Source organism: Herpailurus yagouaroundi, unplaced genomic scaffold (assembly GCF_014898765.1).
Source record: "Herpailurus yagouaroundi ecotype Mexico unplaced genomic scaffold, PumYag 164, whole genome shotgun sequence".
Taxonomy (NCBI): domain Eukaryota; kingdom Metazoa; phylum Chordata; class Mammalia; order Carnivora; family Felidae; genus Herpailurus; species Herpailurus yagouaroundi.
Genome location: NW_024412405.1, coordinates 31,855,320 through 31,874,247, shown reverse-complemented (window position 1 = coordinate 31,874,247; position 18,928 = coordinate 31,855,320). Strand labels below are relative to the sequence as shown.

The 18,928-nt window shown below is 34.3% G+C and overlaps 1 protein-coding gene across 13 annotated transcripts in view; it reads right to left on the bottom strand.

Annotated features, from left to right (window-relative positions):
• The window catches only part of MYCBP2 (MYC binding protein 2), a 290,879-nt gene that overhangs the window by 198,491 nt on the left and 73,460 nt on the right, over positions 1-18,928 (bottom strand). For all 13 annotated transcript variants that reach the window (XM_040487281.1, XM_040487282.1, XM_040487286.1 and 10 more), the window contains exons 9-17: positions 16,061-16,134; positions 15,789-15,927; positions 14,163-14,239; positions 12,629-12,833; positions 10,976-11,140; positions 8,538-8,696; positions 5,188-5,392; positions 2,432-2,577; positions 1,995-2,096 (exon numbers count right to left, since the gene is read on the bottom strand). In XM_040487281.1, the coding sequence (XP_040343215.1) occupies positions 1,995-2,096; positions 2,432-2,577; positions 5,188-5,392; positions 8,538-8,696; positions 10,976-11,140; positions 12,629-12,833; positions 14,163-14,239; positions 15,789-15,927; positions 16,061-16,134 (1,272 nt within the window). The remainder of the gene's footprint in view (positions 1-1,994; positions 2,097-2,431; positions 2,578-5,187; positions 5,393-8,537; positions 8,697-10,975; positions 11,141-12,628; positions 12,834-14,162; positions 14,240-15,788; positions 15,928-16,060; positions 16,135-18,928) is intronic.

Sequence of the window (18,928 nt, the reverse complement as noted above, 5' to 3'; positions counted from 1 at the left end):
TCACAGACCGCGAGATCGTGACCTGGCTGAAGTCGGACTCTTAACCGATCGTATGTGTAAGAAAAGAGCTCATCCATCCAAAAAATAAAAACAAACTTTTTGTGCACCAATAATCTGAAGAAGTCTTTCTATATACTGAGGACTGCAGACGAAATGGAATTGTCAGAAAAGATACATGAACTGCCTATAACATAAATCTGTGTTTGTAAAATCAAACACAGTAATATAATTCCTGTAAATATCTAAATAATGGAGTTTTTAAACCTTTAAAAGATTAGAATTTATGTTTTTAAGGTCTATGACACATCTTAAAATAAACGGCAGGGGGCACCTGGGTGGCTCAGTTGGTTAAGTGTCTAACTCTTGATTTCGGCTCAGGTCATGATCTCAGGGATTGTGAGTTTGAGCCCCATGTCGGGCTCCGAGATGATAGTGCAGAGCCTGCTTGGGATTCTCTCTCACACTCTCTCTCTCTCTGCCTCTCCCCTGCTGGAGCTCTCTCTCTTTCTCTCTCTCAAAATAAATAATAAACTTTAAAAAATAAATAAATGGCAAAAGAACATTCTGCAATCACAAAATTTTGTTGAACTAATGCATAATCAGTGTTCTTTTACTTCTATTATGCAGAGATACACTAGCTAGAGAAAAATAGTTTTACAGAAGGAGAAAACTATCACAATACTTTTGTGTTAATTTGCTATACTTTGGTTGATACGTAGGAAATTGCTGGTTTTTGTAGGTCAAGTCATATGGATTCAAGCTAATATTTCCCAAAAAACACAAAGCAGGTTGTAAAAAGATGCAGTGATAATTATCCTTAAACAAACCATATAACTAACATAAAAGAAATTAGCACTCAATGACTATGTCAAAAAGACCTACAACTTAAATTTTACCCTATTTTCTATAAAACATTTAATATGTAATTTCCCAAATATTTATATACTGTAAATAATGCCAGTATATACATTCTTATTAACATAAATTGCTTTGAAAGTAATGATTTTATATAAACACGGCCAAACACCAAATATTCCTGTGTCAACTAATCAATATTGTTTATCAGATCAGATATAATGAACAATCTTCAAGTTCCAAGTATGTTTTACAACTTAAGTTTAATAAAAATAAAATTTATACATGTGTGCTATATATATACATATTTTATGACTTTCTCCATTTTACATTAAAAAAAAGTGCCTAGAAAAAAAATCTGTAATGGCGGTTAAATGGATAATTGGTTTTATCTCATGTATCAAATCATGTCATTTCTAATAAGCATTTAAAATACACAATATCAGTAAATATTTCCAGTCAAGATTTTGTCCAGCAGAGGAATAAAATCACAGATCTCTGTAACCATCTGTCTCAATCCTACAAAGAAAAGATTCTACTGGGCAACAACAGCTCTAGTGATACTTATATTTATCTCTGCTTGTTGAATGTATACTAAAACATCTATTATAACCACAGTGAAATGTATTTTCAGGCCTGCGAACTGGTCATAAACAATGAGGAAAAGAGAAACAATAGATCTATCTTTCCAATTAAAACCTGCAAACTCTCCAATTTACCCTTCTTGTTCATAACTAGAATAAGATTTTTTCAAAAAAGACATACATAAGCATAATAATGCACTGGATTGAAAGAAGAATGTTGGGAACATGCTCAAATGATAATGATCATAGACAACTAAGAAAACAGAAACTAAAATACTATTATTAAGTTAATTTGTTGTTCATGGTTAAATAACAACCATGAGTCCAAACTCTGGGTAAAACATCAGTTTTTAAAGTTCATATATTTTTTTTAAAGTTGCCATTGCTAAAGACAGATGGCACAATTCTTAATATGGTTGTCTTACTCTATAAATGCTCTATTGATTAGCACAACTTTAAATACCCTGAATATTTTTTGTACTATTTTCATGAGTTACTATAAACTTTTCAGTGGTCTCAGGATAGGGTAAGAAAATTGATGCAGCTCCATCTTACCTCTTCCTTCCTCTAATCTGTGTCTCCTGATTACACGCTGCCTTTTTTCTTCTTGTCGTAACTGAAGGTGTTCTTCAATGTTAACCCCAGGCACTGGGACAGCTAGATGATTTACCAAACAAAAACAAAACAAAACAAAAAAACACATATAGACAGATACAATAATAATTATGAGAGAACTATGCGAAATTCAAGAAAGTAAAAGCTAACAAAACACCAATGAAAACACGAATTATTTTTACTCGAAGAATCTTAGCAAAAAAAGAGGAAAAGAACCTTATCCTTTAATTAATGACATATTGTCAGGTACCATACAAGCAGTACTGAATAGTTAACTATTAATTTTTTAACATATACTAATATAAATTGTTTAATTACTAAACTGATGTATAGTACAAGATATAGGACAAGATGTATAGCACAATCCATCAAATTACCTAACAGAAGATCTAAAGGTATCATTTCTTTCACAGCATCAAGAATTCCTCTTTGTCTTGCCTCCTGACCATCCAACTCTCTTGCACATGCCTTGCAACACCCACACACAGCACAGCCAGATTCTCCGGAACCACAACCACAGATCCTTTAAAAAAAGAAAAAAAGTACCTGAAATCCTTCTACTCTTTCCTTAAAACTCTTTTCTAGAACCATCTTTTCTGCGTTTTTGAAATTAAGTTACTTGAGTCAGCAATGAAATCACTCCTTCACATCAGGATGTGCCAATTTTAAAGAACTGAATAGGTATAAATAGACGGAATAACAAAAAATAAGATTTAGGGGTGCCAGGGTAGTTCAGCCACTTAAATGTCTAACTCTTGGTTTCGGCTCAGGTCATCATCTCACGGTTTGTGAGTTCGAGCCCTAGGTCAGGCTTTGTGCTGACAGTGTGGAGCCTGCTTGGGATTCTCGCTCTCTCCCTTTCTCTCTGCCTCTCTCCTACTCTCACATGCTCTTTCTCTCCCTCTCAAAATAAATAAATAAAGTTAAAAAAAAAAAACAAACCCAAGAGTTTATTAAGCTCCTCATGGGTATAACTGGTATCTTCCTACAGAAAATACAAATGGATTCTGCTATCTTCAAAACCACTATTAACAAATATTTTTAAAAGTTATCACAATTAGTAAAGCACCAGCAGTTTACTATTAAATGGCCTGGATGAGTTAGTTGGTTACCAAACAACACTATTCTCCATCAACTAACTTAAGGAATGTGTGGATAGCCATCAATAAGTGAACCCAGCTTGCCAGCTTCATACATTACGTCTCCTTTTCCCTCCCTTCTTTATATGCCATCATCTCTCATTCTCTCCTCTTACTGTGTCCAATTACCTGTTTTTTTCCTTCTTCTTTGTCTTTTTTCTTATCAGTTTTGAACTAAGTGTATGACATTTGATTACCACACAAGGAAGACTAGAACACTCCCAGAAGTTGGCTACAGGGTCAGTGAACAACTAACTTCTTAGTCACATATTTCATAGATGTAGAAGTCATAGCTTTCATGTTATTTGTTGGACTGGAACTGAAAACCTTTAGACGGCTTCACTAAGCCTGTGGTTATCCAGATTTGTGGTGGTACAAGAGAAAGGATCTACCTGGCAGCAGTTTTGAAAGACACAGCCCTGTGAAACTCCTGGGTTTAAAATGCAAGCAGTACCGACATTTTGGAGGATCACTAACCATTGGAGTAAAAACTGATGAACCAGTATGCCCTACAGAATTGTCTGTGGGAACTGTTTCAAAGATAATGTGGCATTCTAAATTTATTCTAAGATATACAGTCACAATTTTATAATAATTTGAAGTCATTTTTAATGGTGCAGAGTGTCCTGGCATATAGTCCTATAGTGATTTTATTTCATTTATTCATTTCTGCCTCATTAATAAAGAAACTATTGTATTTGGTTAGGTACTGTCCATTTAGGTCTATAAATTATTGGAAACTGATAGTAAATCTCTGGGGAAAAGCACATAAAGAATAATAACTAATTTCAGGAAAGATCAGAGAATCCAGAAATTCATTTATGATACTTATCAACAGCTCATGTTCAGAGATTGGGGACACTTGACTTTAATGGAAATAGCTTGGGAAAGATGCAGGAGGACACATTTCAACTCCAATACTATTTAAAAAAAAATCATAGACTCTTTCTGTATCCAAATTATATTAAAAATAAACAATTAGAGACTTAAATATAGCAAACAGAGCCAAACATATAGCTTTGTAGAAGAAACAGTATTCTTTGATAGAGAGCCAAAATGTTCTTACATATGCTGAGAATGCCAAAAAAAATTTATTGTTAAAAAATCATAATCATTACAACAGCCTAAAATAAAGGCTTGTTATATGTGATTTATTTTCCTATGTTAGGCCAAGTACAAATCTAGAAATACACTCATAGTAGATGCAGACATTATGTGGGAGGAAGTATCTGACTACTTAAAGAGGTATCAGAGAGGGAGGTCAGAGATGCAGGGGTGGCTGTCCCAGCTCTGGGCTTTTCTTCACAAGATCCCCCGCCCCCACTTCCCGAAGTCTGCTAATTATCATAACTAATCTGATCTTACAAAGATCAGGTCTATCATAATACAAAGATCTATCATAATTAATTTCCTTACAAAGAATGCCCCATTATGTTATATTGGTAACAAAAATAGGACCCAAAATTCTAGGGAAAAATTGCATTCTGATTCTGCCAAATTCGCATACATATTAACTTTAAAATAATGATAATATAGGATTCTGGGGGGAAAAAAGATCCAAAAAGAGTATAAGGGGATAAATACAAATAGGTGTAATGTAACTTAAGAAGTGACAATTCCTAGAACACCCAAAATTGCGAACATAAATTTAATTTAAATGAAAATTATATGTCTCTAATTGAATATTTTACATGATATTTGATACTTCTATCCAGAAAAGATTCTTAGAAAAAGAATACAAATAAAGGCACAGCCCAAGCCTTGAAGAAACTTTTGACTTGTTTTAAATAATGGTTTAAATGAATCGAATGAAAGAAAGAAAAGCAACGTAAATGACACTGAATTAGAAACTATCATAATAGAAAACAATTACTAGAATTACACGTACATGCCAATATGCCCTCAAGAAACAACACAGAACAATTCTGAAAAGAAATGTGTTCTGCACATTTTCTACTCATAGTTTACTTTTTGAGTATGAATCATTTTCTTACCCTCCGGGGACTCTGTCTGGACGCCCACTACTGACACAACTGGCTCCATAACCTGTACAGTCTCCGCAGACAGTGCACACCATGCACTGTTCCAGCTTCCATTTATGCATGCCTGGAGGGCACATCATGGACTTCTCATCTTTCTCATCTAGTTCTTCTTCCAGGTCTTCATCCATTGCTGTTGCCATATTTTCAACGCCAAACCCTACATGACAGATCAATTTGTAACCTTTATGTAGATTATTCTGTCTTAAAAAACACACATCACATATACTAATCCAAATGAATATACAAAAGAATGCTCAAACAGAAAGCAACAAAAATATAATTTAATTTAGGGACCACAAATAAATGCTCTCCTCATTTCCTTTTTGCAAAAAGAGGGAAGGCAGGAACCCCTCTTAGCCGTTACTTTATGCCAATCATACTTTTAACTTTTGCTGATTTTAGTCCCTCCTTTCCATCTTCACTGCCAACACTGTCCTTCAACAGACCACAGAAAGTCTCCCAACTATGCTCTAAGCCATGTGTCCCTCCGCTCTAGAATATCCTTCCACAACTGGTAATCAGCTTCTTAAAACATATACTTGACCCTATGATTTCACAATTTACAAACCTCCAATGTTTTTCCATGGTCTTTAAAAGAACAAAACTCTTCAGCAAGATACAGTTAGTCACAACATGGCCCTTGAATTTTCTGTAACCTCATTTCTTCCATGCAAACTACATTCTGTCTGAACCTAAATTCCCTCTGCTTTCTAAACATACTATGTCCTTTCACATGCTCAGGGCCTTTGCTCATTCCTGCTCCATCTCTATCTCTCTACCTCATTTACCAGATGCCTCGCTCTACCTCATCTACCAGAGAAACTCCTCTTCAGCATTCAATAAAACTTAGACCGGAAGTCATCTGCCATGAAAGGATTGACTACTTTTTGCAGAGAGTTAGTCACTATTTCCTCAAAGCCTGTTTATGCCTCAATTACAACTTACAGAATTGTGTTATAATTCACTCAACTGTAAAAAAATTGTTTTTAATGTTTATTTATTTTTGAGAGAGATAGAGCGCAAGCAGGGGAAAGAGCAGAGAGAGAGGCAGACAGAATCCAAAGCAGGCTCCAGGCTCTAAGCTGTCAGCACAGAGCCCAACACGGGGCTCGAACTCACAAACCATGAGATCATGACCTGAGCGGAAGTCGGACCCTGAACCGAATGAGCCACTCAGGGGCCCCTTGTTCAACTTTTTAAAGATCAGACATCTACTCCGGATGACCCAAGTGTTCCTTTATGAGAGTCAGCAAACTTTTTTGTAAAGGGCCACGCTGCAAAAAATTTAGGCTTTGTAGGCTACACAAGTCTCTGTCACATTTTTTTTTTTTAAATAACTCCTTATAAATGTAAAATCCATTCTTAGCTTGAAGAGTCACACAGAAATAAGCCACTGAGCAGACACAGCATCAGGTTATGGTTTGCAGACCTCTGCTCTAGGCAGTGAGGACTCTGATAATGAGCTATTATAATCTAGCGAGAAAGACAGACTTTTTATCAAAATACCATACAAGAAAACTGTAAATATACAACTGTGATAGAATTATGAAGAAACAAATAGTGTTACAAGAGATTGTAATAAAAGAGTAAATTTATGGGAATAAAGTATTTTTATGTTTGTTTTTCCTATTAGACTTAGATTGTCAAAGACGAGGTTATGCCTTACTCATTTTATCTCTTATTCTTAGTCAACCTTACTCTCTTATCACTTGTAACAGACTCAGTATAGGTCTGTCTAATCAAGAAGTAAACTCGTAGTTGGGGCGCCTGGGTGGCGCAGTCGGTTAAGCGTCCAACTTCAGCCAGGTCACAATCTCGCGGTCCGTGAGTTCGAGCCCTGCGTCGAGCCCCGCGTCGGGCTCTGGGCTGATGGCTCAGAGCCTGGAGCCTGTTTCTGATTCTGTGTCTCCCTCTCTCTCTGCCCCTCCCCCGTTCATGCTCTGTCTCTCTCTGTCCCAAAAATAAATAAAAACGTTGAAAAAAAAATTTAAAAACCAATGTGCTCTAACAGACTTACTCTTTTTAAAAACAAAAGCATTTTAAGAACACGCATATATGAATATGGTAAAAAAAAATAGTGGCCTCTTGATATTCAGATGAGTCTGCTATCAAGAAGGTCCCAAACCTGTTTATGTTAATTCATACAAATATTAACCCTCAAATATTAATCCTCAAACTCTTTTGTACTTTGAACACAGTTCAACACTTGGTTCTGATAATAGGTATTTATTTCCTATTCTTCAGCCCACACCAAATTAAAAACAGAAAACCAGCAATTGGAATGAAGGGTATAGGATAGCACTGATAGCAGCTGGAAGTAAACATTGAGAGCAAGAATGAAGTAGACATAAACCATTACCAACACCAAAAAAAACCAAGCATGACAAAGGATAAACTCTTCTTCCTGTCAATACCCTTTGTGTTAGGGAAAAGCATATGGTGAATAAGGTGCATCTACAATTCAGCTCTTGGTAAAGGGTCAAATATTCTTAAGATCATTTTCAGTTGTCAGGAACTGATTAAATTGCAGGTAGCATGTGCTCTTAAATAGGAAGATGATATTTGCCAGATAGACTGCTGCCAAATATGGCTAAAACTGAAAATGTGTAGGGATGCCTGGGTGGCTCAGTGGGTTGAGAGTCCAACTCTTGATTTTGGCTCAGGTAATGATATAGCCCTGCTTGGGTTCGAGCCCTGCATCAGGCTCTGCTGATGGAGCCTGCTTGGGATTCTCCCTCTCCCTCTCTCTGCCCTTTCCACGCTTTCTCTCTCAAAATAAGTAAACTTAAAAAAAAAAAAAAAAACTAAACTAAAAATGTGTGGTATAAAAGAAACTAATAATGAAGAGTTTGAAAAATGCGCTTTTCTAGAATAGTCACCCAAAATGCTAAATCAAAGAGGTGCTATTACATTTTATATAAAATTAAGAAAAATAGGGGAGCCTGGCTGGCTCAGTTGGAAGAGCATATTACTCTTGATCTCAGGGTCATGAGCACAAGCCCCATGTTGGGTGCAGAGATTACTTGTATTACATACATACACATATATAAATAGACAAACAAACAAACTTAAAAAGAAAGAAAAACATTCAAGTTCATTTGCTCAAAAATTAAAAGTCTAAAGTATACTCGATTGTTTCAGTGATATAATACCAAATAAATAAGAAATTCAGTGGTTTTCCTAATTTATAAGTATGAAATTAAAGAGCCACTTGTTTCGAAGAGTAAGATTCTTTACCACACTGTTCTGAAAACCTAATGAAAAGAGACCACAAAGTTAATATCCACATGTCCAACACCTACCTTTCCCCCCCTGGTTCATGGCACCAGTGTCTCGTCCACACTGTCCTTTATTATTTACACCAAATGTCCAAACTTCTCCATTCTTCATTAAAACACAAGTATGGGCTTTGCCCATAGCTACCTGAATTACAAAATGACCCTTCAAATCTGTTACCAAACCTGTAGGAAAGATACAAATTTGGTAAGAAACAACAATAAAACCTTTCTGAGTCTAGTAAATCATCAGTATTGTAAAAGGACCACCTCAATACAGAATTTTTTATTTCTGGGATAAAATAACCCACAAAAATGAGAAATACGTGGCCAAAAGACTGACCAGGTATCAGCAAATTAATTTTGTAGGTTTGTAAGGAAGTTTCAAAATCTTAACACATTATCATCCAGACTTCAGACAAATGCTTCTCCTGAATGTTTCCTCTAAACGTCAACACTTCTCAACAACCCTCAGAAGGGTCACTAGTTCTGAAACTTTCCTGGTCCAAGAACAAAGGAGCTTATAAATCATGTACTTAACCTGCTTTGACTTGCCTCAGCAAAACAAAATAAAATACTTGCTGGGGAATACTGAAATAACACTGTTTCTGTAGAAACCTGTGAGATGATCCAAAGCAGCATTTTTCAATCCTTTTTAACCTACAGTGCTTTCTTCCACAATCTAATAGCTAGCTAGTTTAGCCAGCTCCTAAACCTCACTTATTCACATATAACTTTCATTGTATGTGCCATATCCAAATGCAACCCATATAAGCTTAGTATTTTTTGCATCAATTTTAAATTGACTAAAGCATTTTTAACCTTATCAAGTAATCAACAGTAAAAATCAGATTGTTGAGTATTTGCACTATATACTAAAGAGTTAAAAACTGAAGTATTTGTTTTATTTAAATTACAAAAACCATAATTCTTATATCACACTTTGGGAAAGCTGTTATTATTATTATAATATTATGTTATTATTTTCTCAGATACTACTTTCCTAAGGTGACTTTCTCTTCCACCCTATATTACTTAGGTCTTTTTAGCTCAAAAATTTCCATTTTTAGTATTTAGTATACTTGAAAACGATATGTATATTTAGCAATATTACTTATTATTACTAATAGTACTAGCTGACATGTTTTGGCCCTTGCATATGCTAGGCTCTGTGCTTAGCATTTCATAAGCATTATCTCCTATAATCTTATAACAACCATATGAAACAGGTGCTGTCATTAGCTCCCTTTTGAAGATGAAAAAAGTGAAAGTAATCTCTGAAAAGTTAAAAAATTTAAATTAGCTATTAGCCAACTAAAAAGTGGCAGTGCCAGGATCTAGGTCCGTATCCATAACCATTAAACCACACTTATCTAATATTTAAGTTGCATAATACCCAACTGTCTCTCAGACCCTCAAAACAAATACAACATTTTGTTAATCCTTCCTGTCTTATTGCTGGGAACAGTGCCAGTAGTTTTAGGCAGGGCTAATCATGGAGCTTGGCCAGTGCAGCTCTACCTTAGCTACTACTTTGGAAAGCTTTCCCTACACTCATTTAGATGCTCACATGACATGTTCTTGGTAGTACCCTGGGGAAATGATTTTGGTAATGTAACTGATTTATCATTGATGAGTTACTTATCTCCCTATTTAGATAGTTATGGAAGGATTCTCTCTCTCCTATATTTACTATTATATCCCCAGTTCCCAGCACAGTTGTCTTGTACATGTAGAGTCTTAAGAATTACTTGCCATGTGACTGAGTAACTGAAAAACCAAAAGTTACTGTAATGAATGGATATGTGGGGTGGGACTAGCCAAATAGAGAGTTTTATATTTATAAACTCTAATTGCAAAAATTTGTCATATTTGGTTGCTAGATTTTCTTTCTAGCCCTTAAGAAATGACTATGATTGTGACAGCCTGCTTGGCAGGATTTTATATGAGGTGAATATGTAAAGCCTGTGAACTTCTTCGTAAAAAGGAAAATAGAATAAAATTTCTGATTGGAAGTTTAAGTGATGGTCTCATGCTGGGGAAATGACGTGTTGAATATTTCTAGCAATTAATTATTAAGTTGAACTCTACTCAAGCGATATGTGAGTTGCCTTAATGTGGTAATACTTAGATCCTCAGTTGGCCTCAACTGACAGAGTGAATCAAAATTTGGGAGTGGGCTCTTGTATAGTTTAAAAATAGTATTTAGCCTAGCTATTGCTTGCTAAAATCCTGCTGGCTAACACCGATTAAAATTTGTACATTTATCCAGTATATATTTATTGAGAACTGACAGTGTGTCGCAGCTTGGTGGACAGGCAGGTATGGTCCGTCGCTGAAAGAAATGTGGAAAAAGTAAAGAAAATATGCTAGAACTGTTAATTTCCTAGACATATCTTTCCAATATAATGTCTAGTATTGGACTTTCTTTGTATAAAAGTGAAATGTATTTAAGTTGAACTTACTTGAACTGTCAGAGTAAATGGCATCTTTCCCAAACATGTATAGCTCTCCATCTTTAGAAATAACAGAACTACTTCCATTATTGCAGGCTGTGTACACCACAATCTTTCCTTCCATCTTAATTATCTTTTTAGGTTTGTAGGGTTTTGATTGCCGTCTGCTCTTAGCTTAAAAAATAACACAAAACAAAATTAATTTAAGACATCTACGTATAAATAAAAATATATGCATTTATGACACACTTTATTTATTTTCACAAAGGCCTGGGATTCCCAACATGTCAATTAAAATGAGTCAACCTGCAAGCCTCATATGGTTAATTAATACTTAGGCTATCACTGTCAGATCCTTTTCTTTGTTATACGTTAAAATTTCCAATGAGAAACACCAATTTCTAACAAACTTCTGGGGACCTCAATCTCTGTATTAGCTATTTACACATTATTAACACTATTCCATATATATATATTATATATATATATATATATATGTGTGTGTGTGTGTATATATATATATGTATATATATATATAAACACCATTTCACCATCATTTATAACTATATATGTATATAAATTCCCTTTTCTCTCAAACTCTACCTCACATGCTTTCTTATGCTAGATCCTAGAAAGTGAAATCAGTTCCTCATTCGTTGAACACATGTTTAAGCACCCAGTTAGTGGATGGGAAATACATATATGGAGAAAGACTAAATAAATTTAAATGTGGATGATGATCCAAGTAGCCTCTGATATCAAAAACGAAATCCCTGAAATGAGCAAAAGACAAGGAATATCAATCTTCTGTTCCTTTGGTCAATCCCAGTACTTGATGCCTTTCAGAATAAAAACATATTGCTATGCTGGGCACAACTCTGGGACTTAAAATACCATTATACTTTTTCATATAACATGACCCATATACATGTATACAGCAACTACACTATCTCATGCTCAAAGAAAGAACAAGGTCCTCCAAATGCTAGAAGGAAACTTGGCTGTGCTCAAGTTTCTGAGATGGCAATACACGTTATGTGTTTTTTTTCCCAAGTAACTTTTATTTACACATGATTTTTACATTAGATGTTGAATTCAAACCTAATCCTCATAAGATGCTACTCCACTGTGCTAAAACATGTAAAGTATATGGGAAGTTACAAAAAGAGAAAAATGGCACTTTGAGAAAGACTGAACAGAAATATAGGAAAGATAAGAGATAAAATTGTTTTCAATGTTTAGGAATGATTTAATTACAGAGAAATAACATCAAGAATAGTGACCCATAACTAAAGCTACTACACAAGGCAACAAAAGGTTTACTTCATTCTGAAATATATATTCCTTATAAAATTTTGGGTGACCTAAGATAATATATTGTAATAAATACGTTTTTAAAAATAACACCAATGAACAAAACAGATGAATAGCAATATATACATACAAAAAGTATATATAAAAACTTATGAAAATCAACTCTACAATGAAATCAGCAATCCCAGTTCTTTAATGAACAGTACACTTTTAACCGATTATGCCACAATGTAAAATCATCTATTAATCTGGTAAGGTTAATCTGGTAAGGCTACTGAAATTTATATACCTTATGTTAATAAATTCCACAATATTTTTACTGAATGTCCAGTTTCTTAGTCAACTTACTTGACTCTCCATCTTCTCCTTTACTAGCAGATCCTGTAAAGAATATGCTTCCATCTTCTGCAACTAAAAGGGCATGAGAACCATCATGTCCAACTGAAAAGTGTACAATCTTTGGAGATTTTGTAATTGGTAGTTCAACCCATTTTCCTGCTGAAGGACCACCTTGCTTGATTCCAAGACTCTGGTACTTGCCAGTATAATATATCTTATATAACAAAAAAAAAAAAAAAAAAAAAAAAGAGGGAGTAAGAGAGAGAGAATTATAGTGCCTTTTGGGGTAGTGTACCAGGTTTCACATGAGAGAAAAAAGACTTTCATATCTTACTAAAAAACAAAAATAACAAGAAACCAAACTGTTTTTATACTTCAGTGAGATCCATCAGTAGGAGAGAAATATACATATTTTTCTAAAGATCCAGTTCATAATAGCTTTTTCGTATCTATTCAAGGTATCTATAATCTTCCATTATAAGTCTCCTGATAGATATGAATAAAAATATACTTCACAAATATACTCTAACCTCACAAGAGGAGGAAATGGATAAAATTCTCAACTTGTTTTCCTAATGTAAAAAACCCTACATATTAATATACCATAATTGCCTAGTAATTTTAATTTTCTTTTTTTTTAATTTTATGTTTATTTTTGAGAGAGACAGACAGACAGAGCATGAGCGGGGGAGGGGCAGAGAGAGAGGGAGACACAGAATCTGAAGCAGGATCCAAGGCTCGAACTCATGAGCCATGAGATCCTGACCTGGGCCAAAGTCAGATGCTTAACCGAGTAAGTCACCCAGGTTCCCCTAGTCATTGTAATTTTCAAAATTCTTGTAATTACCTCACTTTATTCTCATACCCATGAGATAAGAAAGAAGCTTCTATCTCTACAGACTGAGCTCTACAATCTGTCACTTATACTTGCTCCTACTTTCCCCAAATTGTAGTCTTTATATTTCTGAACATTTATAGAAATTTGCAATAAATGTGTTCATCAAAATAAACTCAAAATATGAATTCATTCCCACTCAAAGAATTAAAAGCTCCATAATTAAAATATCTGTAAAAATGTAATATTTTATAAAGTTTTATACTCTTGTATCTCACAATTTTCTTTTATACTATTTCAACATGAATAAAATTTCACCATATTAAAAAAACATAAAATAATTTAAAATCAAAATTTCAATTATGTTTAAACATGTAGTCTATGTAAATAAACTAATCAACTGATTATACCAATTGGTTATCTCATAAAACACAGGATGTTCATTTTTTTTTTTTTTAATTTTTTTTTCAACGTTTTTATTTATTTTTGGGACAGAGAGAGACAGAGCATGAACGGGGGAGGGGCAGAGAGAGAGGGAGACACAGAATCGGAAACAGGCTCCAGGCTCCGAGCCATCAGCCCAGAGCCCGACGCGGGGCTCGAACTCACAGACCGCGAGATCGTGACCTGGCTGAAGTCGGACGCTTAACCGACTGCGCCACCCAGGCGTCCCAGGATGTTCATTTTTAATACTAAAGAGTAATTTACCTTTCCATTTGCTGTTTTCATTAGTGCAAACTCTCGTCCTGCACCAAGAATTGCTGACTCCTCATCAAATCCTGTGCCTGATAATACAAGACTCATAAATATTACTATATTTTAATATGAACAATGTAAATCATAATTTTGCACTATTTTGAGTTATTGAAACGTCAACTCAGTACCATTCAAAAACAAGGATGACGATAAACTTGTTGAATCACTATGAAACTAATGTAACATTGTGTGTCAACTACACTTCAATTAAAAAAAAGGAAAAACAAGGATGACAAAATATGCCATATTCCTGAGTTAAAAAAAAATTAACAGTATGTACAGTACTCCAACGAAAGATAAAATTACCATAAATTTTTAACTTGTTCCAAACTAGTGCCAAATTAATCTTTTAAACATAAAAAAATGTTTAAAACCAATGTCAGCAATATTTCTTGAATTAATGAATTAAGAAATTTTTATTGAGCATTATTATTAGGTAGTAGGCATTACCTAGTGCATGAACCTTATCCCATTCAATTTTCACAACTATACTGCCTGGTTTACTCGATGAGGTTAGTCCAGACACAGAGTCATTTGGGCTTGAACAATGTCGTGCAGATATCTGAATTAAGGTATATTAGATTCTTTGTTCCATGCTCTTTTCTACAGAAGAACATTTCATGTGGCTACTCCATGAATTTGGATACATATGTGTGCATACATAACAAAGACCCTTATGCATATTTTCAAATTCTAAAACTATGAGTAAATAATTGCATATGGTATATCTTATGATTTTGTCTAATATAAACTACTAGTTTATGAACTTTTTAAATTTAAAAACTACAATTTCAATTCAGTACTTTCTATGGAAAAATTATAAAAACACTACATAATTAAAATAGGCAAAGCATATCACTCATGTCAAGTTTATTAAACTTAATGAGATAATAGTCAAAAAAGGTGGGTCTTGCAAAGAATCCTGCACGTTAGAAATGGCACTATTAAACCTGGAATAGCACGGCAAGCCAAAATTGAGAGCCTCCTGGGAAACAGGATCCTAATTACTACTAGGACACTGCAGGAGGATGTATACTAAGACAGAAATATTCTGTGGCTGTCCCTATTTCTGCATCCAAATGAAAGATTATTAATCAGTGTTTTAGGCCAATTACCATTGTCACAATCTATGGGATCATTCTATGGCTGTCCTAAAAATCTGTTCAAATTAACAATCAAAGGTTTCAATGAGGGAACTATGTATATTAATGCAGTAATATTTACAGCGCAAGTTTTCAAAATTTTAAATAATTGAATAAAGATAGAACATATAAATTAAGGATGTCCCTAAGTGCTGCCTATAATTCTTATCAAATGTCAGTTTATTTTCCTTTGCTCTATTTAAAATGAAAATGGAAAATCATTAGTCACTTTCTTCAAATGGTGTTCATATAACACACTGTTTAAAGACCATATTTCCTAGTTACTTATGCATACTAATTCATAAGTTGCTTTATAGTAACAGCAAAGTAACTGCCAAAATATGACACACAATGCTTAAAACACTGTACTAGTTTTCAAAAGAATAAAGAATCTGAAAACTTAAATATGGGAAAAAGGCTTATTTGACTATCTTACTTATAATATGCAAGTCCTTTTCCAGATCAAATAGTGAGATTCCACAGGCATGTAAACATTTTCTGGCCAGTTTAAGTTGTAATTCTTGTTGTAGCACAGGTTCAGTGCTTGTGGCAAAAATTCTGACAACAAATCCATCCTAAAAGAAAGAAAACACTCAGAGTATTATGTTGCATAAACTGGTCTTCCAAGGCTTTATACTAATTAATATCAAATAATTTATGAGAAAGGGATTCCATTTACACCAGCTATTCATGATTCAGAGTACTTACATCTCTTGAAGCAGCGATCTGATTAATATATTCTCCATCAGTGAATAAAATATTTTGACCTTCAGTATGGCAATCTGTACAAGAAGAGGAAAAAGTAATTATATTACAATATAAATAAATAGCTCACAAAATGACTTTACTCCTCTGTTGAAGTCAGAATGAGAGTTCTCCAGGCAATAAGGATAAACTTAAACTTAAAGGGATACTGTGCTTTTTTAATAAAGAATTACAAATTAGCAGAAACTAAGTAATTCAACTATTATTACATTTTGTGCTTACATTTATAAATCTTCCATAATCAAGGACCTGAAAGCCCACCTAATTTCAAAATGAATTAGTATTAGATGTAGTCTGATAATAAACATGCACCATGATGAACAAACTATAATGTTGGTTATAATCATTTCAATACATGCAATGTAGGCAACACTCTACCTTCAGACATACATCACAGTCATTAGTGTCACAGAAAAATACAGATAGACCTAAAGCTTCTGCATTTGAGGTCTATGGCATCCAGCTACAGATATCCCTTGCTTTATCAAAAAGAACTGGTTATACCATTTCCACTTAGAAGTTTAATGGTTATTCCCAGCATTTTCAGCATTTAGCATGCTATGTATACATATTTGTGTGTGTGTGTGTGTGTGTGTGTGTGTGTGTGTGTGTGTGTGTGTTTAAAGTAAGCTCAATGCCCAACTGGAGCTTGAACTCACGTCATGACCCCAAGATCAGGAGTCACATGTTGTACTGACTGAGCCAGCGAGGCGCCCACAGCATGCTATACATTTTAAATGTTCATCTGCTTTGTACAACAAACACACTTAGGTTTATGTATTTCTTTTGTCTGAAAGCACTCATATATTTTGGCTGGAATATTGTGTTTTATCAATACGATATGTATCTCTGTGGAACAGTGCACTATCTACTTTGATCAAAATAATGCACAAATGCCATTGTAACAAGGGATACCAGTATTACAGAAGGACCACTGGAACATGTGTTAGTGATTGCTACTGAACAACATGAAACTACAAGCAAAATCAACATCTAAATATAAACTGTATCCTTTTGGAAAAACAAATGTTCAGCAAGCAAGTATAAAAGCACACACACTTCTCAAAATAACTGCAGAGAACTAGGATGAATCTCTCCATTAATTACAATACCAAAATAATATTTTATTTCTATTTGCACCTGAATCAACAAAACGTAAAATTCTGGTTTTGGAATGCAGTAATGGAGCCCACCCAAATAAGCTGGATTACTCCATATCTTTGCCCAGGAGCTTCATACTAGCATACTTCCTTATTATAAATATGCAAAACACAGGCAGACCCTTACCAAATAGAGAATTCAGTGATCACAAACTGGAAATAGAAACTGGGAGACAAGGCCCACTGGTAGCCCAAGAGACTTGGTAATCAAAGAGAGGAGAAATCGAAAGAAAGAGTTCCTAGTCCACTGTACAGAATACAAAGAGGCGCAAGAAAGATGCTTCCCAAGCTCTAAGCAGTAAGATTTTAAACTAAAAAGCAAAGAAGAAAAACTCATTATAATTTCAGATAAATGCAGGGGTGAGGAGTGAAGTGGCGCAAGAAGAGTAGCAAAAATTCTCATGATCTGAGGCAATCTGTCACCAGACATGGAGAGTAAATGACATAGGATACAATATAAAAGATATGTCAACATATAATGGCTAAAATGATTATTAACAGAAAAAAGTATGTTCTAAGTTCATCAATGCTAGGTTGAAAATAACTTATTTACAAGCTAAACTATAAGACAAGTTGAAACATGAAGCTCAAGGAATTACCAGATTTATGTCAATTTTAAATATGGTATTCATTACCATCTATAAACCTGACAATTTACTTGTGCTTCTTGATGTGAAAACTATAGAGGTGCCCCTAGTTAGGGGGAAAACAAAAAAAAAAAAAAAAAAAAAAAGAGTGCTATTGAAGAAATTGCAGACCAGGTCAAAGAAATGGAAAAATGATGATGGGTATCTTCTGGGTATCTTCAGGCTTGAGCGCAAGTCTTCCTGCTGCATGATTTCAAAAAGATTTTCTCTTTATCCTTTCTTTATCCAGCATGTAATGTTATAAGACAGCATCTTCAGGAAATATCAAGCAACATCTGCCAGTTGGGAAGACATACAACACGGGACTGTCCTCCCAAAGTTTGGTTCATTCTTCACCTTGAATATGGCACGTATTCATGAAACAAAGAAAGCCACACTTGTACTGTTAAAAGTTGTATTTCATATGTTAAATGATGTAGAGGGATTTAAACTGAACAAAAACAACAAGTCAATTCTTATCATATTTTCATCATAAATAAAACAGCTATACATAAGCCATTTTCAAATAATCTTCTCAGTCACAATCTCTGTTAATTGATCAGGGTTTCTCAGAAGCAAATCTTTTATATTAGTATCTACCTGTTGGTGTGTGCATGGTGGGGGTGAGTGTTTAAAATTTTTCTTCCAAGACATTATCCTAAAATGGCACACACAAAGAGCAACAGGGATGCTCATTACAGTATAACATATAGTAAAAAACTAGGAGGAACTTCCATTTGAATGTATTTTGTAACATTAAAATGATATTGGAACTATATGCAGAATATTAAGTGAAAGGGATAGGTCCAAAAAAAGCATTAGGCAGCATATGATCTCTTCTTTTTTTTTTTTCCACAACAATGTCCATCTAAACATAGGAAAAAGATAGGATATTTACCAATATGCTGATAGTGTTTATACATGAGAAGTGGTGTTACAATTAGTTTTTATTTTTTCCATATATACTTATACAATAAATATTATTTTTAATATATGTATATATAAGGGGGTACATGTAATCATTT